At 61.4% G+C, this 24384-nt stretch overlaps 1 protein-coding gene across 2 annotated transcripts in view; it reads left to right on the top strand.

The window, feature by feature from the left end:
* Adgrb1 (adhesion G protein-coupled receptor B1) overlaps positions 1-24384 on the top strand; it is a 75962-nt gene that overhangs the window by 24538 nt on the left and 27040 nt on the right. For both annotated transcript variants that reach the window (XM_046449078.2, XM_046449076.2), the window contains exons 10-17: positions 354-460; positions 615-809; positions 1047-1115; positions 1619-1727; positions 5520-5663; positions 6139-6214; positions 6384-6486; positions 7523-7566. In XM_046449078.2, the coding sequence (XP_046305034.1) occupies positions 354-460; positions 615-809; positions 1047-1115; positions 1619-1727; positions 5520-5663; positions 6139-6214; positions 6384-6486; positions 7523-7566 (847 nt within the window). The remainder of the gene's footprint in view (positions 1-353; positions 461-614; positions 810-1046; positions 1116-1618; positions 1728-5519; positions 5664-6138; positions 6215-6383; positions 6487-7522; positions 7567-24384) is intronic.

The following is a 24384-nucleotide window of genomic DNA, read 5'->3' as shown; positions in this document are numbered from 1 at the left end:
GCCAGATAGCCCCCGAAGCTGCCCTGTGTCCTGGGCCAGCGAAGCCCTGCGCCCTGTGGAGGAAAGACGGGGGCCAGGTGCCGGTGCTCCCCAGGGCTCTGGACTGGGAGGAGCCTGGGAGAGGCCCTGGCTCCCTGCAGTGGGCCCAGGAAGGCTTGGTGCCTGCTGGGTCCCTGGCACCCCGGGCGGTGCTCAATGGCAGCTCAGAGTTTGTGGCATGAAGGGAACAGGGCTGGCCCGGCCTTGGGTATCGGGGTGGAGAGTTAGGCGCAGAGCCACTCCTGCGGGAGCTGTGCGTGGGACCCCTGTGCTGGGCAGTGCACGTCCACCTGAGAAGGGGAAGGTCTCCCCAGGCCTCATCCTGCGGCGCTGTGAGCTGGACGAGGAGGGCATCGCCTACTGGGAGCCCCCCACCTACATCCGCTGCGTCTCCATCGACTATCGCAACATCCAGATGATGGTGAGTGCCGCCCTGGCCCAGGGCTTCCTCTGCCTGTCCCCATGACACACCCACCCTCTGGACACGAGGCAGGGGTTACAGGGGCCCTCCAGGCCTGGGAGGCCCCTGGCACCTGCCTAGACATGACAGCAGTGGCCCTCTCCATCCTCCCCAGACCCGGGAGCACCTGGCTAAGGCTCAACGTGGGCTGCCCGGGGAGGGGGTCTCAGAGGTCATCCAGACACTGGTGGAGATCTCCCAGGATGGGACCAGCTACAGTGGGGACCTGCTGTCCACCATCGATGTCCTAAGGAACATGACCGAGATCTTCCGGAGGGCCTACTACAGCCCCACCCCTGGGGATGTGCAGGTGGGCTGTCAGAGGACACCCAGGGGGCGGGTGCCTGAGACAGGGCCTGGAGAGCCATCCTGGACCCCAGTTAGAGGCTGAGCCGCAGCCTTGGCCCCGGTTGGGACTGTGACCCCCAACCTGTGATTGAGCCTCAGGCCTGGTCCCAGCCGAGCTCTGGTCCTGACAGCAGCCTGGGCCAGGTCCTGGTCACACACCAGTGCCTTCTTCTCTCTCACTGGCCCTTTGTATTTCCAGAATTTTGTCCAGATCATCAGTAACCTGCTGGCAGAGGAGAACCGGGACAAGTGGGAGGAGGCCCAGCTGGTATGGAGGGTGTGGGCAGTCTGTGCGCCTGGGCCCCAGACCAGCCCTGGGTGGGGCCTCCTGTGGGTGTATGGCTTTGGGAAGAAGCCAGTTTCTTCATGGGAAGGACAGCAGCTTGTCCTGTGGGCTTGGTGGCAGGCGGGAACCAGGTGACCTCATGCTGTGTGGCCAGAGGACCTGGAGGTGGCAGGTCTTCCTCACAGGGCAAGAGCACCTAGCCTTCTGTCCTCACAGGCCGACCTTGAGTCTGCCTCTGCGCCTGTCCCCAGGGCAGTACCTAGCATGGGCCCAGAGACGTGCCCCCAGCCTCGGACCCCTTGAAATCCAGCAGTCCCTCTGGGTCCCAGCAATCCTGGCTGCAAGTGGGGGTGGAAGCCAGAGGTCACTGGCAAATGACCGGCAGGACCCAGAAGAAGAAGGAACAGCCAGGGGAGGGGGAGGCCGAGGGAGGGGGCGTCACCCCCGGGAGCACATGCTCCCCTAGCTCCGGCTGCCTTCCCCAGATGGGCCCCAACGCCAAGGAGCTCTTCCGGTTGGTGGAGGACTTTGTGGATGTCATTGGCTTCCGCATGAAGGACTTGAGGGATGCGTACCAGGTGACAGACAACCTGGGTAAGCCGCCCTTACTCGGCCAGCCCTCTGTGTCCTGCCCTGCAGCTCCCTGCTGGCCCTCCGCCTCAGTCTCCCACCTACATAGAGAAGCAGTGGCCAGGCAGCCCCTGCGACCCTCCTGGCCAGGACGGGAACCAGTTCTGGGCTGGCTTTTGTCTCCGAGCTCTGGGACCATCGCATTGATGATGGGCACCCTGGGAGGTTCCAAGTCCCACCAGGAGCACACAGCCAGCCTCTTGCCTGAAGCCCTGGGTCCCGGGCCGGCTCCCCCTGCCCCAGCCCCCCTCTGCCCTGCAGCCCCAAGAGCACCTTGTCAGGGGCCTGAACTTCCCTGGCTCCACGGTGAAGGCTGAGCCTCGGTTTCCTTTTTAAACGTGGCATGATCCTGGGGTCTGTCTGGACAGGAGGTGGAGAGCCACGGAGATCAGCGGGGCGCCCTGGAGATGGGCAGCCGCTGTCTCTGCAGACTCACAGATCACTCTAGTTCGTCCCTAACTTCCTGTCTTGGGTCATGGTCCCAAGCCTGCCCAGCCCTGGTTAGGGAGCCTCCCACGGGGACCCAGGAGGGAGCACCGGGCCCAGCTGTGATCTCGAAGCACCCAGGAGGAGGTGTCCCCTCCCTGGGGTCCACCTTCAGTGGCGTGACGAGGCTGAGCTTTGCTAGGGCCCACGGGTCCCCCAGCCCCTGCGGCTGTCCTGGCTGCAGCCCCAGAGCTGCCCTGGCCAGGCGGGTGCCTAAGCTGGAGGCGCAGATGCCGGTCTCTGTGTGGAGCTCAGGACCTCAGAGCTCAGTCATCTCGGGGAGCCCAGGCGCTTGGGAGGCCACCTGTCAAATGCGGTCTGTGGCCCCAGCCTGCGTCACCATCCCAAGGTGTTTCGCTTCCCACGAGGTGTTTTCCTGAGTTACAGGTGGCCCAGGGCTTTTGTGTGGCCACCCAGAGACAGGTGTGGAAGGGAGCTCTCACCCCTCCTGGCCCAGCACTTCACAGAGGTGCTGGCTCCAGGGCGCCCCCCCATGGCCCATGCCTTGGAGGGGCACTGACCTGCCTCTGGCAGTCTGCCCCGGGCCTACGCCATTCAGAGCCAGGCCTTGGTCACCACGGGAGGCCCTGGCCTCCTCTCAGTCACCATTACCTGGACCTCCCACGCGTCCCGAGACCCCATACACCCCACCCCTTTCTGTCCCTCTTCCCATCTCCTGAGCACTCGGGACCCCCCACTCATCAGCAGAAACCACCGCCCCATGGCCCAGCACCACCCAGCTGGTCCCTCCAGGGGCAGGGGCTGGCTTCCTCCCAAAGCCCTGGGACTCTGGGAGGGGTGGGCCAGGCCCTCCTCCCTCCTCAAGGCTCCTTCCAGATCATTCTCTCCACCTGCTCCCAGCTTGGAATCCAGGTGCTCAGACCCCAGGACCCAGGGGGGAGCCCGGGGGAGCTGAACTCCTTGTACCCTGTGGACCTTTGGGGACCCAGTTTCACCCATGTGCCCCCCATACGCTAACCCGGGGCATGCCCTGGTCCGGTCAGCCCCGGTTCCTGTGGGCAGTCCTGCATCTTCTCTCTGCTCACTGCAGCTGCCTGTCCCCGTCACTGGCCCTGGCTCCCAGCTTGGTCAGTCCCGTGCCCACAGAACCACTGGCCCCTCTGGCCCACAGTGCTTTCTCTCATGAGGTCCTACCTGCCGGTCACCCTGACCTTTGTCCTCCACGTGCTGCCCCCGTACCCCCCATGGTGCGCCTTCTCCCAGGCCCCACCCAGGCATGCCCATGAGAACTGGAGCCCTAACAGAGGACGTTCTGCCTTGGCCCACCCACCCCAGCCTCCTTCACCTTCTCCACTCACCCTACCTACCAGGTGCCCACCCGGCCAGGTGTGTGTCCTCTGCTCTCCATCAGGGTCATTGGTGATGTCCACCATAGAACCCTGTGGTCAGCAAGGCATGGTGGCACATATATACAATCCCATTGGCTCGGGGGGCTGAGGCAGGAGGATTGCAAGTTCAAAGCCAGCCTCAGCAACTCAGTGAGTTCCTGAGCATCTCAGCAAGGCCCCGTCTCAAAATGAGAACAACAAGGGCTGGGGTGTGGCTCCCTGGTTAAGCACCCTGGGTTCAACCCCTGGTACCAAAATAAACAAACAAAAAGACCCTTTGGTCAGCTTGGTGCCTACTGTGTTCTGGGCAGCTCCTGGCTTCGGACTCCTGGCCACCTCCCCTCCCCATTTCCTCTCCCCCTTCTCCACTGGACATCAAACCAGCCCTTCCACCTCCCACTCTGGACCGTCCACTCCTCCCTGGCTGGTCCCTGTCCCACCTGAACAGGTGGGGTCCAGGCTCCGGGCCTTCCTGCCCCACGCTCTCTCGTGCCTGTGACTCACCTTCTCAAGGCCTTAAAACCACACAGGGTCCGCAGGTCCAGGTCAAGGGTCCAGCATCCCCCTGCAGCCTGGCCCTCCCTGGCTCCAGCTCAGGGCCCTGCTGCCTGGATGTCCACCAAGCTGGGGCTCCTGCTCCCACTCCCTGGCCAGGCCAGAACCTTGAAGTTGCCCCTCCCCTGGCCTGCAGCCTCGCCTGCTGCTCACTGCTGGACAGCACCATCTTTGAAAGGGTCCCGGGAGCACCCTTGCCCTTTTTCTCCCTGCCCCAGCAGGACCGGACCCTGCCTGTTGGCCTCACTGCCCTGCCCTCTGCCCTTACCCATGGGCTCCAGCCGAAGGGCCTCTTCTTCCTCCTCCGTGTTCCAGGATGTGCCCCTCCTCAGCCACCAGGTCTATCCAGAGCTGCCCCAACGGGAGGACTCCCCCACTGCCCGGCAGGCCCTGTCGTATCCACTGCTGTTGACCCAGGAGGGGTCTGTCTGTCCACTGCTGCCCCTCAGGCTGCACACCAGTGCCCAGCACAGGGCAGGTGCTCTTGGAGGGGCCTCATGAGTGACGTCATTTGCTTGCAGCATCCTTCTGAAACAGGGGGTGGGCTGTCTCTGTCCCCAGGGTGACCTCAGAAGTCCAAGGAGGGCAAGGCCAAGCCAGTGAGGTGAAGCCAGGGTGTGCAGACAGGGCCCACTGCCCTGCCACTAAGCAGTGGCACCCGGTGGGCCTGGGTTGGGCTGGGCAGGGCAGGGGCAGCCTTGGGGGCCCCAGAGCCCTAGGATGGCCCCAGAGGTTCTAGTGCTCCCCGAACTCCACATCTGTGTGACCGCCCAGGCTCAGGGACACCAGGGCGCAGTCAGTGGCTGCCTGGGGTGGGATATGGGAATGAAAGGGACGCAGTTGTGACGGGTGGGAGGCTGCGCCCCGGGGCTGTGTTCTTGAGGCCTGGGTTGACTGTGGCAGCCTTCCTTAGTGTCCTGAGAGGGGATGTCCACCTGCACAGTGGACTCACAGCAGGAGGGTAGGTCACAGACTTGGGGCTAGTGGGCCACGTCCCAGGAGGGAGGCAGGGGCGAGTGGCACCTGGCTCCCTGTGGATCCTCCATGGGACAGAGTCTGGGCAGGGTCCCCTCTTGGTTCTTACTCTCTGGGGCTTGGGCCATACCTGCTGCCCCTTCTGCTCCCCGTCTGTGACCCCATGGGGGCTTTCCCGCCTGAGAGTGCGGAGCCGTGTGCGGCCAGCGTGTGTGGGGCTGGAATCTGCAGCTCCTGTGCCCAGGGCTGCAGCAGGGACTGGGAGGTGGCAGCTGGATGATGACCCATGCCCCCAGAGCCCTGGGCATCTCTGTGCCATTGTCCTGCTCCCCAGGCTGAGGCTTCTGGCCATGTGACCTTCTGTCTGTCCTGTCCCCTTGCCCTGCCCCAGTCCTCAGTATCCACAAGCTTCCGGCCAGCAGTGCCTCGGACATCAGCTTCCCCATGAAGGGCTGGCGGGCCACGGGAGACTGGGCCAAGGTGCCGGAGGACAGGGTGACCGTGTCCAAGAGCGTCTTCTCCACAGGGCTGGCAGGTGAGGGCCTCCAGGGCAGGGGCTGCTAGGGAACTCAGGCCCCAGAGTTGGAGGACCTGTCACCTGAGCAGTCCCTCTGGGGCCCAGCTCCCTGCCCCGAGGGGCAGGGCTGCATCCTTGTTACTTCCTGGTGCTCTGGAGTTCATCCCCCTACAGGGGGACAGTGCCTGGTGGTCACCTGGAACCCCGGTGGGCTGAGCTAAGTGACCGGTGGACCAGCTCTCTGCGGGGGGGGGGCTGGCTGGACTTGTGGGGGCAAGGGTCCCCATTCCCGGGGGAGAAGCGAGTCCTGCCTGCCCTGCAGCCCTCGGTGTCACTCCAGGAGGGCGCAGCTCTCCCTCTCCCACAGGGGACCCAGGCAGTTGCCCCAGGTCCCAGCCATAACTGTTCTGGGTGGAAGGGCCTGCAGATGGGCAGGGCAGTGGGCCCAGGGCAGCAGGCAGCATGGGTGGGGTGACCGTGTGCTTCCTTCCAGAGGCCGACGACACCTCCGTGTTCGTGGTGGGCACTGTGCTATACCGGAACCTGGGCAGCTTCCTGGCCCTGCAGAGGTGGGCAGGTGGGGTGGACGAGCCCTCCACAGGAGGCGTGAGGGAGCCTTGGGCGGGTGGGCTGGCCTCGAGGGGCCAGGAGGGCAGAGGCCCGGAGCAGGGGTGGAGGGGCCAGCTCCTGGGGAGGCCGGGCTACAGACCAGCCCCTGACGTTGCTGCTTCCCACCAGGAACACCACAGTCCTGAACTCCAAGGTCATCTCGGTGACCGTGAAGCCCCCGCCTCGCTCCCTGCTCACACCCCTGGAGATCGAGTTTGCCCACATGTACAACGTGAGTGCCCCCGCCCCCGCGTGCCACTGACACCCTGCACGTCTGTGCTCAGGATTCTTGGGTCTTCACCTGAGAGTGAGCTGCGATTATCCAGTGCAGCTGGGGACACTGTGGCCCAGAGGTGTGGCGACTTGCCCGGGGTGGCACCACAGCTGGACGGGGGTGCTGAAATCGAACTCTTGCCTCTCCCAGAAGCTGCTCTGAGGTGTCAGCCACGGCTGGGGGCTGTGGTGGGGCCCAGCCTCCCCTTCCCTGGTTCCTGACTCCCCTGGAAAGCCCACTGCCCTCCATGTTGAGGGTGCCCTTGAGCTGGGAAGAGTGAGGGGTGCCTGCGCGGGAGCCTTGGGCAGACGGCAGGCCTTGCCCTGCAGGAGGGCCTCTGCAGTTCCCGGGCCGAGAACCTCCTCCCTGGGCACCTGGGATGGCACTGGGTTCCAGCGGCTGCTGCTGTGTGACAGGCAGGCCCTGCCTCCCTGGTGGAGCCGTGGGGTGCCTGGCCCCAGAAGAGCAGCTGTGACTCCAGGGAGCCCAGGCCCCAGGGGGGTAGGATCAGAGTTCCCGCTGCCCCATGGCCTGTTCTGGATGGGCTGAGGGCCAGGACCCTGGGGTCAGGTCACCCAGGTCACCCACACAGGGTAGGGCAGTGTCAGCCACAAGCCCCAGGCTGGGACTGTGGGAAGCCATGGGAGAGCTCAGCCCTGTCCTTTCCAGCTGTGTGACACTGGGGTCTGCTCAGCCTCTCTGTGCCTTTGTTCCCTTATCAAATGATCAACAGAAAGGGCTAGGTAAGGACTGAGCACCTGACCTGGGCTCAAGGGAGCCAGCTGTCCAAAGCCACACTGGGTGGGTAGGTGGGGCCAAGCCAGACACGGTGACCTTGGGCCAGTCCCATCTCTGCTCTGGGTCTCAGCTTCTTCCCTGTGAAGCGCAGTCTGTTGGGTGACCTCACGGGCAGGGTGCCCAGCACACCCTCGGGTGGATCAGGCAGTGGCCCTCTGGAGCGGGCAGTGGCCCTGACTCCCCTCTTCTCTCCCAGGGCACCACCAACCAGACCTGTATCCTGTGGGATGAGACAGATGTGTAAGTTCTGGGCTTGGTGGCCTTGGGGCTGGAGGGCTGGGGGACTCACTGGAGTGAGGTTTTAGGTTGGGGGGTCGCCACCCCCTGTCCACCTGTGTTCTTTCATGGTCCTCTGCTGCTCCCCGCCCAGGCCGGCCCCGCCCCCTTCCCAGGGAGGAGGGGCACCTGAGCCTCCCTGTGCCCAGAGCGGGCCAAGTCCTGGTGCTAGTGTGGGGTGGCGCCAGGTGCTGGGAACCCAGGACTGCTGATACGCAGCCCAGGGAGAATGCAAGTGACGGGGAGGGGCGCGGGCCCCGGGGTCCCCAGCAGTGTGGGTACGGCCATGGCCTGGTGCTCAGACCCTCGTCGACCACTCTGTAGACAGCAGCCGAGCTTGGCCCCTGCAGAAGCAGAGGTTGGAGGTTGTGCCAGGCCTGGCGCTGCTGGGCGGAGATGGCCATCACTCACGGGGGCAGGGGCCGAGGCGGGTCAGAGGACGTGTGTGCAGGGCCAGCAGAGTGCTCCCCAGAGCCTGGAGATGCAGTCTCAGGAGCAGGACAGAGAGGGCTTGGCGCTGGGCCCACAGGACTCAGTGTGCGCCGGGGACGGTGCGATCCGGAGCTGTGGCTGGCGCTGCCCGCACCCCTTCCCCAGGCCGGGCAGCGTGTAGTGCGCTCAGCCCACCCCCAGGGGCTGGCCGTACATGCAGCCATCCTTCATGCTGTGGCTGGACACGCAAGTCCTGAGTGGCTGGTGGAGAGAGGAAGGGCATCAGGGAGGCACAACCACAGCCTCAGCCTGCAGTTTGCAGGGCACGGAGAGCCGGGAAGGGCAGACAGGATGGGCATCGGCAGAGGGGAGGCCGTGGTGGGGCTGTTGGGGGACTGATGGAAGCTGATGGGGGATGGGAAGTTGTCTACCCACCTGCCCACCTTCTGACCTCCAGGACCACTGCTGGGTCACTGCTGTACGAGGTCCCAGCCCTCAGCTTCCTCCTGTCCCCAGGGGGGAGGCCCAGGGGAGTAAACAGGCCAGTGTAAGATGTTGAGTCACACCATCTGCCAAAAAGTGAAGCAGAAGGGTCTGTGGCAGAGGGGCGTTTGGGAACAGCATTGTGACAGAAGAACAACTGTGCAAAGGCCCTGTGCCGGGTGTGTGTGCAGGGCCAGGCACGCTACCTCACCTGCCTGCACCCGGCTCCTCTGGTCTTTCCTGCGAGGATCTGGAAGCTGAGCTGTGACACCTGACGGCTTGGGAAGCCACCAACCCTGGTTGCTGTCGGATAGCTTTCTTTGGGTTTTCCAAGTGGCATAAGCTCTTTGTGAAAAAGAAGGTGTCAGGAAAAGATAAAGAAAGGTATCCCTATGCTTTCAGTCCCCAGGTGGCCACCTTTGGACTTGGTGAAGTTTTGGGGGTGGAGATGGTGCTGCTGCTGCAGGCCCCTCCTGTCTGCCCCTGACACTGGCCCAAGCCCTGCCCCGAGCCAGAACCCTCCCTCAGGGCTGCTCACCCACCACCTGCTGCAGCTCCGGGACACCTGCCTGCCCTCCAGGCTGGCCCGCCTGGGACGGAGCCTTCCTGCTTTCCACTAGTGCACTGGAAACCAGTGGCCTGCAGGACAGCCATGCCCACATTTCTGACAGTTCAGGTCTGAGTAAAAGACACCCTGACCCGAGGTGGCCAAGGAGGACCTGCTGGGCAGCTTTGGGCAGATCCTCCCCAGGAACCTCAGCCCCGCTTCCTGTGGCTGGAGTCTGCTTGCTTCGGGGCAGGAGTGTGAGCAGCAAGAGAACCACGGTCAAGCCTCTGGGGCGCTGGGCATTGGCGTGGCCTCTGCCTGCTCCTTCTCTTGCAGCTGTGGAGGGATGCTATGATTTGCCCACCACCCCAGGTGGGCTGTACCCCCAGGCACCAGAGAACTAGGCCATCACAGGTCTGGGCGTCAGCAACAAGAGGAGGGTGCCCAGGTGGCTGTGTGTAGCCTCTCCCAGCTGGGCCTGCCCTCTGTGCACCGTCACTGAGCATCGGGGCTCTGTGAGGCTTGTGGTCCAGCAGAGACTCAGGGTGACAGGCCTCTGTCCCAGCATGGGACAGCAGAGTCTAAGAGGGAGGGCTGGAGGCTGGCCAGAAGGGGGCAGGATCCAAATGCACTTTCCCCTGACCCACCTCACCTGTCGGCCACTCCTGTCCCTGGGCACCAGAGAGTAGATGGGGTCTGTGCCAGTGTGTGCCTGTGTCGTGGTACACACAGGAGGAGCCCAAGGGCCTGGGAGGAATGCTGTGCCCAGGGAAGGCTTGCACAGGGTGCACAGGGTGCACATCTGTGACCACCAGCGTCAAAGGGACCTCTCAGACCCATAAAGATGAGGATCCTATCCAAACCCTGACCTTACTCACAGCCCAGATCTCAAATCAGGCAGAACCTTTAACTGGCCACACACTGAGCCCTGACCCTATTCACACACTGAGCCTGACCCTGATCACACACTGAGCCTGACCCTGATCACACACTGAGCCTGACCCTAGACACACACTGAGCATTGACCCTGATCACACACTGAGCCTGACCCTAGACACACACTGAGCATTGACCCTGATCACACATGAGCCTTGGACCTGGACACACACTGAGCCTGACCCTAGACACACACTGAGCATTGACCCTGATCACACACGAGCCCTGAACCTAGACACACACTGAACCTGACCCTGATCACACACTGAGCCTGACCCTAGACACACACTGAGCCTGACCCTGATAACACATGAGTCCTGACCCTAGACACACACTGAGCATTAACCCTGATCACACATGAGCCCTGACCCTGGACACACACTGAGACTGACCCTGCACACACACTGAGCCTGACCCTGATCACACATGAGCCCTGACCCTAGACACACACTGAACCTGACCCTGATCACACACTGAGCCTGACCCTAGACACACACTGAGCCTTGACCCTGATCACACATGAGTCCTGACCCTAGACACACACTGAGCATTGACCATGATCACACATGAGCCCTGACCCTAGACACACACTGAGCCTTGACCCTGATCACACATGAGTCCTGACCCTAGACACACACTGAACATTGACCCTGATCACACATGAGCCCTGACCCTAGACACACACTGAACCTGACCCTGATCACACACTGAGCCTGACCCTGATCACACATGAGTCCTGACCCTAGACACACACTGAGCATTGACCCTGATCACACATGAGTCCTGACCCTAGACACACACTGAGCATTGACCCTGATCACACATGAGCCCTGACCCTAGACACACACTGAGCCTTGACCCTGATCACACATGAGCCCTGACCCTAGACACACACTGAACCTGACCCTGATCACACACTGAGCCTGACCCTAGACACACACTGAGCCTTGACCCTGATCACACATGAGCCCTGACCCTAGACACACACTGAGCCTTGACCCTGATCACACATGAGTCCTGACCCTAGACACACACTGAGCATTGACCCTGATCACACATGAGCCCTGACCCTAGACACACACTGAGCCTTGACCCTGATCACACACTGAGCCTGACCCTAGACACACACTGAGCCTGACCCTAGACACACACTGAGCCTTGACCCTGATCACACATGAGCCCTGACCCTAGACACACACTGAGCCTTGACCCTGATCACACATGAGCCCTGACCCTAGACACACACTGAGCATTGGCCCTGATCACACATGAGCCCTGACCCTAGACACACACTGAACCTGACCCTGATCACACACTGAGCCTGACCCTAGACACGCACTGAGCCTTGACCCTGATCACACATGAGTCCTGACCCTAGACACACACTGAGCATTGACCCTGATCACACATGAGTCCTGACCCTAGACACACACTGAGCATTGACCCTGATCACACATGAGTCCTGACCCTAGACACACACTGAGCCTTGACCCTGATCACACATGAGCCCTGACCCTAGACACACACTGAGCCTTGACCCTGATCACACATGAGTCCTGACCCTAGACACACACTGAGCATTGACCCTGATCACACATGAGCCCTGACCCTGGACACACACTGAACCTGACCCTGATCACACACTGAGCCTGACCCTAGACACACACTGAGCCTGACCCTAGACATACACTGAGCATTGACCCTGATCACACATGAGCCCTGAACCTAGACACACACTGAACCTGACCCTGATCACACACTGAGCCTGACCCTAGACACACACTGAGCCTGACCCTGATCACACATGAGTCCTGACCCTAGACACACACTGAGCATTAACCCTGATCACACATGAGCCCTGACCCTGGACACACACTGAGACTGACCCTGCACACACACTGAGCCTGACCCTGATCACACATGAGCCCTGACCCTGCACACACACTGAGCCCTGACCCTAGACACACACTGAGCCTGACCCTAGACACACACTGAGCCTTGACCCTGATCACACATGAGCCTTGAACCTGTTCACACACTGAGCCCTGACTCTGATCACACATGAGCCTGACCCTGGACACACACTGAGCATTGACCCTGATAACACATGAGCCTTGAACCTGTTCACACACTGAGCCTTGACCCTGATCCCACACTGAGCCCTGACCCTGGACACACACTGAGCCCTGACCCTAGACACACACTGAGCCTGACCCTGGACACACACTGAGCATTGACCCTGATAACACATGAGCCTTGAACCTGTTCACACACTGAGCCTTGACCCTGATCACACATGAGCCCTGACCCTGGACACACACTGAGCCCTGACCCTGGACACACACTGAGCCCTGACTCTGATCACACATGAGCCCTGACCCTGGACACACACTGAGCCATAACTCTGATCATACACTAAGCCCTGACCCTGGACACACAATCCCCCCTTCTTGAGCCCTGACCCTGATCACACTCTAAGCTCTGACCCTGGACACATATTGAGCCTGATTCTGCTCACACACTGAGCCCTGATCCCAGACACACACTGAGCCCTGACTCTGATCACAAACTAAGCCCTGACCTTGGACACACAATCCCCCCTTCTTGAGCCCTGACTCTAATTATACACTGAGCCCTGATCCTGGGTACACATTGAACCCTGATTCTGATCGCACGTGAGCCCTGACCCAGAACACATACTGAGCCCTGACTCTGGTCACACACTGATCCCTGACCCTGGACACACACTGAGCCCTGACTCTGATCACACACTAAGCCCTGACCCTGGACACATAATCCCCCCTTCTTGAGCCCTCACTCTAATCATACACTGAGCCCTGACCCTGGATTCTACTGAGCGCTGACCCTGAGGACTGGCTGAGCCCTGCTCCAGGTCTCAGCTGGAATTACTTATACATGTTCACATGCGTCATGTATGTGTCATGTGCTTGCAGAACCACCTCCTCTTCTAGCCACATGCAACAGTCGACAGTGTGACACACTAATCTTGGAAGGAATGTGCCGGAGGCTCCCACCCCCAGTGGAGCCCTGACCCTAGACACACACTGAGCCTGACCCTGATCACACATGAGTCCTGACCCTAGACACACACTGAGCCTTGACCCTGATCACACATGAGCCCTGACCCTGGACACACACTGAGCCTGACCCTGGACACACACTGAGCCTGACCCTGATCACACATGAGCCCTGACCCTAGACACACACTGAGCCCTGACCCTGGACACACATGAGCCCTGACCCTAGACACACACTGAGCCTTGACCCTGATCACACATGAGTCCTGACCCTAGACACACACTGAGCCTTGACCCTGATCACACATGAGCCCTGACCCTAGACACACACTGAGCATTGACCCTGATCACACATGAGTCCTGACCCTAGACACACACTGAGCCTTGACCCTGATTACACATGAGCCCTGACCCTAGACACACACTGAGCCTTGACCCTGATCACACATGAGCCCTGACCCTGATCACACATGAGCCCTGACCCTAGACACACACTGAGCCCTGACCCTAGACACACACTGAGCCTTGACCCTGATCACACACTGAGCCTTGACCCTGATCACACATGAGCCCTGACCCTAGACACACACTGAGCCCTGACCCTGATCACACATGAGCCCTGACCCTAGACACACACTGAGCCTTGACCCTGATCACACACTGAGCCTTGACCCTAGACACACACTGAGCCTGACCCTAGACACACACTGAGCCCTGACCCTGGACACACATGAGCCCTGACCCTAGACACACACTGAGCCTGACCCTGATCACACATGAGCCCTGACCCTAGACACACACTGAGCCTTGACCCTGATCACACATGAGCCCTGACCCTGGACACACACTGAGCCTGACCCTGATCACACATGAGCCCTGACCCTGGACACACACTGAGCCTGACCCTGGACACACACTGAGCCTCACACATTCCCGGCACACAGGGCTCAGCAATTCCCTGCAAAAACACAGCAGGCTGCAAAAACTGGGCCTAGGAGACCCTGGAGTCCCTGCTGCCCTTCACAACCCACCTTCCTGGGTGCAGTATCCTGGATCACCCGGTCTGCAGCCCTGGCCTGGCAGCACAGCCCAGGGGCTACCACTCGCCCACACCCCTGCTCCAGCCTGGCCAGTGCCCCAAGAGCCTAGCAGTGGCAGTTCTGGGTGGGAGACAGGGAGCAAGGGGGTCCTTGCAGAGTGCCCAATGGTCTAAGCCAGAGGAGGCCACTCACGCTGTCGTACACCCCCTTACCGTCCCCCAGTCATGTGAGTTTGACAGGGGCAGTGGCAGCCACGTAAAGCCTATCAGTACCCCAGAGGTGGGGCTGCCTCTTAAGGACAAATAATGGTTTCTTAGCAAGTGGTGGCTGGAAGACCAGGAGCAGGACCGAGGGGTGGGCGCGTCCCTGGTGGCAGCCCTGGGCAGTGGGCATGAAGGTGGAGGCTCAGGAGCACAGGGCGATCCCTGGACAGCTGGTGGAGGAAGAGTCAGGTGTCTGAGTGAATGACGGGCGATGACCAGGAAGGAGGGCAGGTGGGCTGTGGATGGCGCATGGGTGCACGGACGGGGCAGGTGGGAGTCGGCTGGGAGACAGTGGGGAGCTGGGGAAGGAGCTGTCAGTCTCCTAGGGCTGCCTGACAGATGACCCAAATTCCCACAGACGGGTGGCTTCAGACAGCAACAGTCTGTTCTCCCTCCCCCAGCTCGGGAGGCCGGGTTCTGACCGCAGCCTGGGCAGGGCCACCTCCCTTCGAGGCTACGGGGGGAGCTCCTTCCTCCCTCTCTCTGCTCTGGGCTCTTAGGGGTCCTGATGTCCCTGTTTGTGGCTGCCTTGTGGCAGTCTCCCCTCTGTGTCCGTGTCCTCCCTCTTCTTGTGAGGACATCAGCCCCTGGATCTGTGGCCTTCCTCGAGCTCAGTATGATTCCTCTCTAGACCCTTAACCCAGCTACCCCTGCAAAGGCCCTGCATGGAAACCAGGCCACACCCACAGGGGCTGGGGTCAGGGTGTGGCCGTATAACGAGGGGACACTAATCAGCCTATTGCAGACCAAGTGGAGCCGTGGGTGGCCCCAGGACAGGCAGGTGGAGCTGGTGGAGGCCGGCAGCCTTGGGAGTCCTGCTCCTGGTGCTGAAAGGACAGCTCCCTGCGAGCTTCACACAGACATGTTCCAAGGATCTTGCAGTCTTTTAAACCCTTTAAAAATCCAGAATTTTGCAGAACATAGAAGTCAGAGCAGGCAAGATCCCCCGGGACCGTCTGCTCTCCTCTTGAAAAGTGGTTCAACTGAGGCCCCGCGTGAGGGCTTTTTCTGGCCAGGGCAGCGGCCTGAGGGCCTCAGGGTGATTCACCAGCATGTCTGGGCTGTTCTGCCAGATGCAGCCCCTGGGAGGGCTGTGGGAGGGGCCAGGTCCCCCTGTCTGCTCCTGGCCATGCACACATGGACTTGAAGGCTCTGAGAAGCCCTGCAGTAGGCTCCTGTGCCCTGGGCTGGGAGGCTCCCTAACTCGGAGCCTCCTGTTCTGTCACAGGCCTCCCGGGACCTGGGGGCAGAGCAGACGGGCTGGGCTGGCAGAGGGTACGGTCTGTGCCACACCTGCTCCTTCCCGAGCCTGACCCTGATCCAGACACACTAGGTCTTCCCTGTTTGTCTGTCTGCCTGCTGGTCCTGCATTAGCCAGTTTTACAGATGCAAAGACTGAGACCCCAGAGCCCAGGGGCAAGCCCAGAGCTGCCGTCACCCTGTGGATCTGTGCCCTTCCCACTCCTGCCTAGTCCTCACCTGCCTGGCAGAGGGTCCAGGCCAGGGCCACTGTCCAGAGGGACCCTTCCAGGATCCCTGCCCGTGAGCATCCTGGTCCCTTTAAGAGCCTGGCCCCTCCCCTGCTGTCCTGGTTCCCTGGGAGAGGGCAGTGAGGGGGCAGGCGGGGGCGAGCGGAAGGCAGACTTGGCAGGGTCCCCAGGTAGCTGTCGACAGCCGTTTCCAAGCCTGATTTCTCCCACGCCGGCTGGTTCCTGATGGGGCAGAGGAGGCAGTAGAGGGGGGCAAGGGTGGGGACGGGCCCGGCACAGAGGCCTCTTTGGTAGCCTGGGCAGGGCCTCCACACGGTGGCGAGCCGGGGAGAGGGGAGGAGAGGATGTGCTTGGCTTCCCCCACCAGGTGGGGCTAGGGGCCAGGAGGGATGGAGTGCCACTCAGTGAGACCACCTTGGCTGGCCTCTGCCCCAGCCAAGCTCCTTCCCTGTCCATCTCTGCAGTCTCCCTCTAGTGGTCCTGGGCCTCTGAGCTGGTGGAGGCTGCTGGGAGCTGGTTCTCTCTGCATTCTCCTTGCTGTGGAAGGGCTGGGGCAGGCTGGAGAGCCGGAGGGACTGGACAGGGACAGGCACCCCGGCTAAAGGCTGCTCACGAGTGCCTGCTGCCTGGCAGGCTGGCAGCCCTGGCTGAGGCAGTGTCTGAGGCTCCGGAGGTCCATAGCTGGGGCAGGACTCTTGCTGCCTGGCCTTGCCCTGCCTGGCCTTCCTGTGCCTGTCCTGGGCCCTCTTCTCCCCCAGGCTTCATCTTCCTACACCCGACCGCGTCCCTCTCTCCAAGTGTCAACCCCAATCCACAGTCAGTCCATGGGACTGCTCCCAGTTTGTCCCCCAGAGGACGGGGCTCAGGCGCGTCCACACGGTCTCCTGGTGTGCAGGAGTGGGAGTGGGCTCATCTGAAGGGCCCCTCTGGGCATGGGGGGCCCACTCACTGTTCATTCTTTCACTCACTCCCCAAGCACATGGGGCTTGCCTCCTGGTGCCCCTACGTGCCACCCACTGGACAGGATAGCAGGATGCCCACCCCTGGGGAGCCATACCTCCGTGGGTAGGGGCCCTGTGCAGGGAAGACCAGGTGGTGCCGAGCCAAGAGGGACACAGGGTGTCTGATAGCTGGGCCCCCAGCTCAGGGTCTGTGACTGTCCACGTCAGCTCTGCAAGCCCAGGCCTGTCTCCTTAGGGCCGGAGCACCCACTCCAGGGCCAGTGTAGCAAAAGGGACAGTGTCTGCACTGCCCAGTCCAGGGAGGTGCCACTCGCCCCAGCCTGGCGCCTCTGAGACAAGTGCAGACTGCTGGCTGCCAGCAGGCCGGAGCTGCCCACTTCCCTCCCCCATGCCCTCCCCACTGCACACTCCTCCTCTGTCCCCTCCTCCCTCCTCCCCCTGTCCACTTTTCCCCTGCGGCCCTCTCCCTCACCGCCCCCTCCCCAACTCCTTTCTCTTTCTAGAAAAAGCCCAGCCTCCGCATCTGGCCTGTGGCAGTCCCCATGAGGTGTGGCTGGGAGGTGCTTCACACTGGAGGAGGGACGGGGTGGCAGCAGAAGAGCCTCCCTCCCCATCTCCCAGGGCCTGCTCTCCAGGCCCACTCCTCCTGCCCTCGTGCTGGATCTTCCACCTAGACACTTCCTGTCCACCCCCAAGACGGTGCCAGGGGGCAGGACGGCCAAGTCCCAAATGCTGGCCCTGCTCCTTATTAGGGGACCATGGGCAAGCTGGCCTCCACCTTGGGTCTTGGTCTCTCCTCTGTAGACAGGGCTGCCTCCATGTTGGACAGCATGCTGGGGACTTCTCAGAGGACACAAGGGGTGGGTGGGAGCTGGGATGACTGGGAGGGGTAAGGAGAGCCCACTTGGGAGTAGGGTGCAGCGCTACAAAGTTCAGCATATGCAAAGGCCCAGAGGTGGGAGCCAGGAGGCAGGGCCCCTGTGGGCCTGGACTCCTGGACAGCCCCTGCCCATGTCCCCATCCTCTTTTAGATGCATGTGAGGGAACTGTCTGGCCTTGGGGTGGGATGTGGAAGGAGAGGGCTAGGCTCCTACGGCATCTCCTCTCGGCCAGCCCAGACAGGCAGACCGCAGGCAGGACACGGTGAGGACGATGGTGGGACTTCCTGCAGAGCTGGGCCTACCCACACTGCCAGGGGCATGATGGGGACCCACAGACCCGAATGCTGGTGATGATGGTTGCCACACTAGGATCCATCCTTGTGACAGTCACGACGCTGGACCTGCTGAGGTGACAGTAGTGGTGATGATGAGCTCATGTGATGTTACTCATGGTGGAGGTGATGTGCTGACCACGGGGGAACAGGTGGTAATTGTGTCCTTGGGAGGGACAGTCATGGTGGTGGCAGTGGTAATGATTGTGCTGCAGATGCTATGGGAGGTAGTGACGGTCACAGTGCTGGTGACTCTTGTATGAGTTGGTGGTGATGGTGGGGACGGCATTGCTTCTGATGACATGATGATGCTGCCGTGGTGTGGGCGGTGCGATGGTGGGGGGCAGGGAGGGTTGTTGGTGTGACGGTGGTGGTGGCACGCTGCTGCCGTTGGCCTGCTGCTGATGTGTGGTGGTGGTGATGATGATGGTGCTGTCAATGTGATGACGCTGTTGTCACCAACAGTGGTGGTGGTGTTGGTAGTGGTGACACAGTGGTAACGACTGGTATTGGTGATGTTGGTGAGTTGCTAGTGGTGGTGACTGTGGAGTAATGATGTTATTTATGATGGGTTACCATTGATGATGGTGTAGTTATTGATGGTGATAGTGAAGGAGATAGTGTTATTTATTTGTGTTAATTTTGAAGATGCCTTTGGTAGTGGTGATGGTGGTAATAATGGTGGTGTTGTTGATAATGTAATGGTGTGATGGTGGTGACAATGGTGACACTATTGTTAATACTATGATGGTGATGATGTTGATGGTGGCAGTGGTGGTGGAGGTGTTGATAATGTGATGGTGGTAGTGATGGTGGTGGTGGTGATGATGGTGGTGGAGGTATTGGTAACATAGTGGTGGTGGTGGTGATGATGGTGGAGGTGTTGATAATGTGATGGTGGTGGTGATGGTGGTGGTGTTGATGGTGGTGGAGGTGTTGATAATGTGATGGTGGTGGTGATGGTGGTGGTGGTGGTGATGGTGGTGGAGGTGTTGATAATGTGATGGTGGTGGTGATGGTGGTGGTGGTGGTGATGGTGGTGGAGGTGTTGATAATGTGATGGTGGTGGTGATGTGGTGGTGGTGTGATGGTGGTGGAGGTGTTGATAATGTGATGGTGGTGGTGATGGCGGTGGAGGTATTGGTAATGTGATGGTGGTGGTGATGTGGTGGTGGCGATGACAGAGGTGTTGACGTCATAGGGGTGGTGGTGAGAGTGGTGGTAGTAATTGCACTGTTGACGTCATTGTTGATGTATCTGGTAGTGGTTTCAGTGGTGGCTGTGAGAGTAGAAATTGGAACACAGATGTCGGAGGTAGGCTCAGTCCAGGGGAGCTTGCGGCTGCACACCCCCGTGCAAAGCAGGACACACCCATGGCACAGCTAATGAGTCAAATTGCAGCAGACATGTCCACGTGGGCCGGGCCGGGGGGAGAGTCAGTGGAAGCAGAGGAAGCGCTCCGGCACGCTGCGGTCTGGGAGGGCACCCTGGAGGAGGCAAGGTGGGCTACTGGTGAAGACGGGCTGCAGCCAGGGGTGTCCTGTGGGGGTGCCCCACGTCCCGTGCTCTGGCACAGGCCAGGCCAGGACGTACTTGCTGAGTGAGTCAACGTACCCCTTGACCTTCCAGCTGGGGACTAGGGGCCGAAGCATGATGGGGTGTGGCTGTCTGGTCACTGGCCCTGCCAGCAGGGGCAGGTGACAAGCAGGTAGAACGGATGGGACCAGGGCAGCAAGTGCGAGTCGGAGTGAGGCGGGGCCAGACGGGCTGGAGACCCAGCAGGGGAGTGGGGTGGCAGGACCCAGCTCCCTGGTGCAGACTGCGCTCTTTCTGGGCCGGGAAGCCCAGTGCCCAGGCTTTTCCACAGCCCTGCTCTGCCTGGCCCCCTGGCCTGGGCTCTGCGCCCTGCCCGGGTGGGTGGGTCAGGAGCAGAGCCACTGGACCCAGTGTGGAGGGGTTCCAGCCCCGGGACAGGTCTGACTCACAGCAGCTGGCGCCTGGCAGGAATTGGGAGATCGGCATCTGGCATGGTGGGGACGTGAGAAGCCCTGGAGGCCTGGTCACAGTCTGTGGTGCTGGGAGAAGTCCAGATACAGCCAGCACTGGGAAAGGCCCTGAGCACCAGGTCCATGGAAGGGCATGAGGCCCGAGGACGCGTGAGTCTCACCTGGCAGCCACACTGGAAGCCACCCAGGTCCCACAGGGGTCCAGACCTCAGGGTTAGAGGTCACTGGCAAAGGTCTCCTTAGGACCAGGCCTTGAGCCAGAGGGGAGGGGGCTGGGCGTGGTGTGGGAGGGCTCCTGCAGGAGGCGGGGGGAGGGGGCGGCTGCACACAGAGGCCCTGAGGCCCAGACTGACCAGGCCTGGAGGCGGGAGAGAGCCCAGGCAGGCCAGCCACCCCAGCTCGTTCTGGGCATGCCTGGGCACACCGGGCCTCCAGTGGGCTGGCCTGTCCAAGCAAGGTTCAGGACCGAGGGGGCCAAACGCAGCAGGGGGGACTCAGAGCAAGGGTGCAGGCCTGGTCATCCAGGCAGGCTTCTGGGGGGAGGTGACAGCAGCCTCTATCTGGGTCAGCAGTGGGCAGGCTTGGGAGGGGCGCTCCGACGGGCGAGTTGGCAGAATGGGGGTATAGAGTGGAGACAGAGCAGGGGGCTGACGCCAGGGGCACGGGAGGAGGCGTGCTCAGGAAGGATCTTGAAGGCCAGGGCTCCCCGAGGGCCCTGCCAGCAGAGGCACCCTTCCCACTGCCTGCCCAAACACTGCGGTCCCCTGCTGGGTGCCCGTGCCCACTCCTGGCTTCTCTCTGCCGTGTGGGAGGGCACCCCATGAGTCATTCACACTGGAGTGTGAATTAGCCCATCAAATCCAAGGGGACCCTGACAGTGTGTCGTCTCATAATAGCACCTGCTCCGTGGGCCGGCCAGAGCGTCATGATGTAGCCCAGGCCCTGGCTTGGTGGGTGGGTGGGTGCTGGCTCTCAGTGCACCCTCTGTGTTCCTGGCCCCAAGATCTCTTGCGCATGAGCCCCGTGTGCTGCCCCACGCCCCAGGTTCAGGCAGGGTGCGTGCCACTGCACAGGTGGCAGCCAAGCCCCAAGGGCTGAGGGGGAGGGTTTCGCCCAAGGATGGAGGTCAGGTGTTGCTGCCCACTTGCTTTCTGGGGCTGCAGTGGGATCGCCAGGGACTGGGCAAGCAGGGGTGCCCCTGGGCTGACTGGCCAGCCGTGGTGATCCTCTCAGTCTCCCACGGCCTTGTCCCCTGCCTGCCTGGGCCCTCTGGGAGGTGCCTTGTGGGCAGATGCTTGAGCAGAGGCAAAGGGTCGACCCTCTCCCCTGGCCAGCGGGCAGCACCCTCTCTGAGCCACCCTCACCTGAAACACTGGGGGGAGGTTGTGGACCTGCCCTGGGGGCTGGGGTAAATGAGGATGGGGTCTCACGGGTTAGGGCCATGCTGGGAGCTGTGGCCTCCACTGGGTTTGGAGAAGACTGCTGGGCGGATGGGCTGAGGGGGGCCAGGTTCTCAGCCGGACGGTGGCTGGAGAGAAGGTCAGATGAGGGGGCTTGGGTCCCTGGGAGCAGCGTGGCCTTTGACTCGTGAGGTTTGAAGCACAGGACATACGGTGTGGGGAGGCCTGGGGGAGAGCAGGTGGGGGCCAGGGCCAGGGCCAGGGCCACAGCAGCCCCAGCTCCTTTTCTGGTCCTAGACCCGCTGAGGGGAAGCGGGTGTGACCCAGATTCCTCAGGCCTGGGCCCAGGAGGGGGGACTTGGCTCCATGACCCAGATACTACAAGTCTCTGTAGCTCAGAGAAGAGGTGGCCAATGGTCTCCCACATGTGGAAGCAGCCGCTGTGTGCACGAGAGGGATGACCTGCCTGTGTTGCGGGGATGGGAACTGGTGCCCCTAGAGCAGGAAGGATTTCAGTCAGACTTAGGGAAGAGCTTCCAGCTTTTGAGAAACAGATTCTGTTGAAAAGAGGCAGGCTGATGGCTTCTGACCTTCCTCAGGCGGATCTGTGTCTTAAGATGCACGTGAAGGCCCTCATGTCCACCCCCACCTCTGTCCTCAGCTGAGGTCCAGCACTGCAGGGAAGATGTGGGTAACTCCTGAGAGGCCTTCATGGACCAAGTTCTTTTCCCAGCTTAGATGGGCCTGGGTCAGGCCACCCCTCTGTCCAGATTCCAGGTCACTCTTAAGGGTGGCTTTCCCATCTGTTGACCAGGGCTCAGGGATGCGCCCTGGGTGGGCGACGCATGGGAGCTGGAATCTAGGCCTCACTGTGGCCTCGCTGTGTGGCCTTGGACAACTGGCCCTTCTCCGAGTGGCGGTTTCTTTATCTACAACGCTGCCCACAGTGGGTGCATGGAGAGCCTCTGTGCAGAGCGAGGCCATCGTTCCGGGGGCAGAGAGGGCCCAGAGATGGGCCTGTCCTGGAGCTGCATGTGGGAGACTGTGGCTGCTCCCCTGGTGCACGTTGCTGGACCTGCTCTGGGGGTGTGAGAGGCTGAGGGCGGGGCACAGGGCTGTCCTGCAGGGTCTGCTTGGACCTCAGCGCCCCTGCTCTGGGTCCATGCAGCTTACAGAGTGGTCAGCCCCTGACCATCTCCTGGACGGGGGTGGGGACAAATGCCTCCTCTGCCCTCCATGGTCTGCACTGTAGGGTGGGCAGCATTTCCTCGATGCCAGTGGAGGCCCTGGGCCAAGCACGGTTCCCAGGCTGTGGACCCACCAGTGCAGCTGGGAGCTTGTGGGCTGCGACCCAGGCAGTCCAGCTCCCCACTGCCTCAGGGTGCCGTCCTCTCAAAGTCCTCAGGCAGGCCAGGCGGCCTGGAGTCCAAGCAGGAGGGCTGGCTAGTGCCCAGACCTGGGCTGTGCACAGCAGAACAGGGACTTGAACTCGACATTGGCTGGCCAGAGTCCTACCCTAAGAGCAGCCACAGACTGCTCTGGACAGGCCTAGCGGCCACCACAAAACCTGAAGCACAGCACCTGGCTGTCTCCTGGTGCTGGCTGGCTGTGTCTGATCCGCCACCCCAGGTCTGGGACTGTTGCCTCACCATCGCAGACACTAGGGGCTCAGTGGCTCCTGCTTGGAAGTGGTGGGGGGTGGGAGGGAGCTGGCAAGGGGGCCATGGCTGACATGTCTGAGTGTGACCTTGGGAAACCTCTGGCAGGGGTGCAGGACCTGGGGTGCCACTCAGAGCTCCAGGATTTCCAGGGACTGTGCTCCCTCCTTTCTCCTTCGTACTCTCCGATCCTGTCCATTCAGTGGTCAGCAGGACGTGCGCTTTTCTCAAGGAGAGAGGACTTCTTAGGGGCATCCTGTGTTGCGCATCAGGGCAGCAGGCCAGGGGTGAGGCTGCTTTGAGCAGGCCAGCTCCTTGGCCTCCATCCCGGAGCCTGGGGGCCTAGGGTCAGTGCTGAGGCTACCTTTTGGGGCCAGAGGCCCAAAAGCTCAGACAGAGTTGTCCCTGGAGCCAAAGAGCCTCCAGGTCCAGGCCTTTCACAGCTTATACATCAGCATTCGTCTAGGAACAGAGAGGTCCTCAGACAAAGGAGCCTCTGGCCTCCAAACCCTGCCCCGGAACTTGGCCTTCCACATGGCCTTTCAGGGTGAGCAGGCAGGCCAGAGAGGGGAGGGGCCACACAGCCCAGACTTAACCCTGTAGAGCCCAAGGCTAACTCCCGGGCCCTCCTCCCCACCTTGAGCTGCCTCTGACTTGAAGACACTGTTTTGTTTCTCTGGAGCAAATCCTTCCTTCTGAGCCTCAGAGAAAAGTGGATGCTAAGGATGTCCTCATCCTTGGGGGTCCTCTGCCCACTCAGAGCATGTCCCTTCTCCAGTGCCTAAATCTCAGAGGTCCTGCTGCTGCTTCCCTCCACTGCTAGCAATAGGAAAGGAGCATGGTGCAGCCACCCAGAGCTGATGGGCACAGCTCAGGACTCTCAGATGCCCAGAACTGCCATCCACCAGCATACACTCAGGCATGTCCAACCCCTACTTTAGAGATGAGGAAACCGGGGCCAGGGGCATTAGGCAACCTCTCAAGGCCATGCAGCAAGGGTGCAGCCTAGGTGCGGGGTTGATTGAGAGCCAGGTGTCTGAGGAGCACTCTCTGGGTACGCACACCCACTTGCGTAGTTCTCTGGAATCCTCTGGGGAAGAGTAGCTGGACAGAGCATTGGTCCACAGTGTAACTGGTCAGGTCCCTTTGGGGTCTGGGCTTTGAAGTCCTCATTGGTATAGTAGGGGTGGGCTAGAGACCCCCTGAGATTGGAAAGCACCTGTAGCCCCATCACTGCTGGGTGGCAATGGGTTGAAGTTGCAGCTGGCTGGAAGACCTTCTGGCAGGGAGAAGACCCTGGGTTGTCTTCTGAAG

Source organism: Marmota monax, unplaced genomic scaffold (genome assembly GCF_021218885.2).
Source record: "Marmota monax isolate L192 unplaced genomic scaffold, Marmota_monax_Labrador192_F-V1.1 WCK01_AAM20220418_F8-fsc00073, whole genome shotgun sequence".
Classification (NCBI taxonomy): domain Eukaryota; kingdom Metazoa; phylum Chordata; class Mammalia; order Rodentia; family Sciuridae; genus Marmota; species Marmota monax.
The sequence above is the reverse complement of the archived record's forward strand: the minus strand, read 5'-3'. Positions and strand labels throughout refer to the sequence as shown.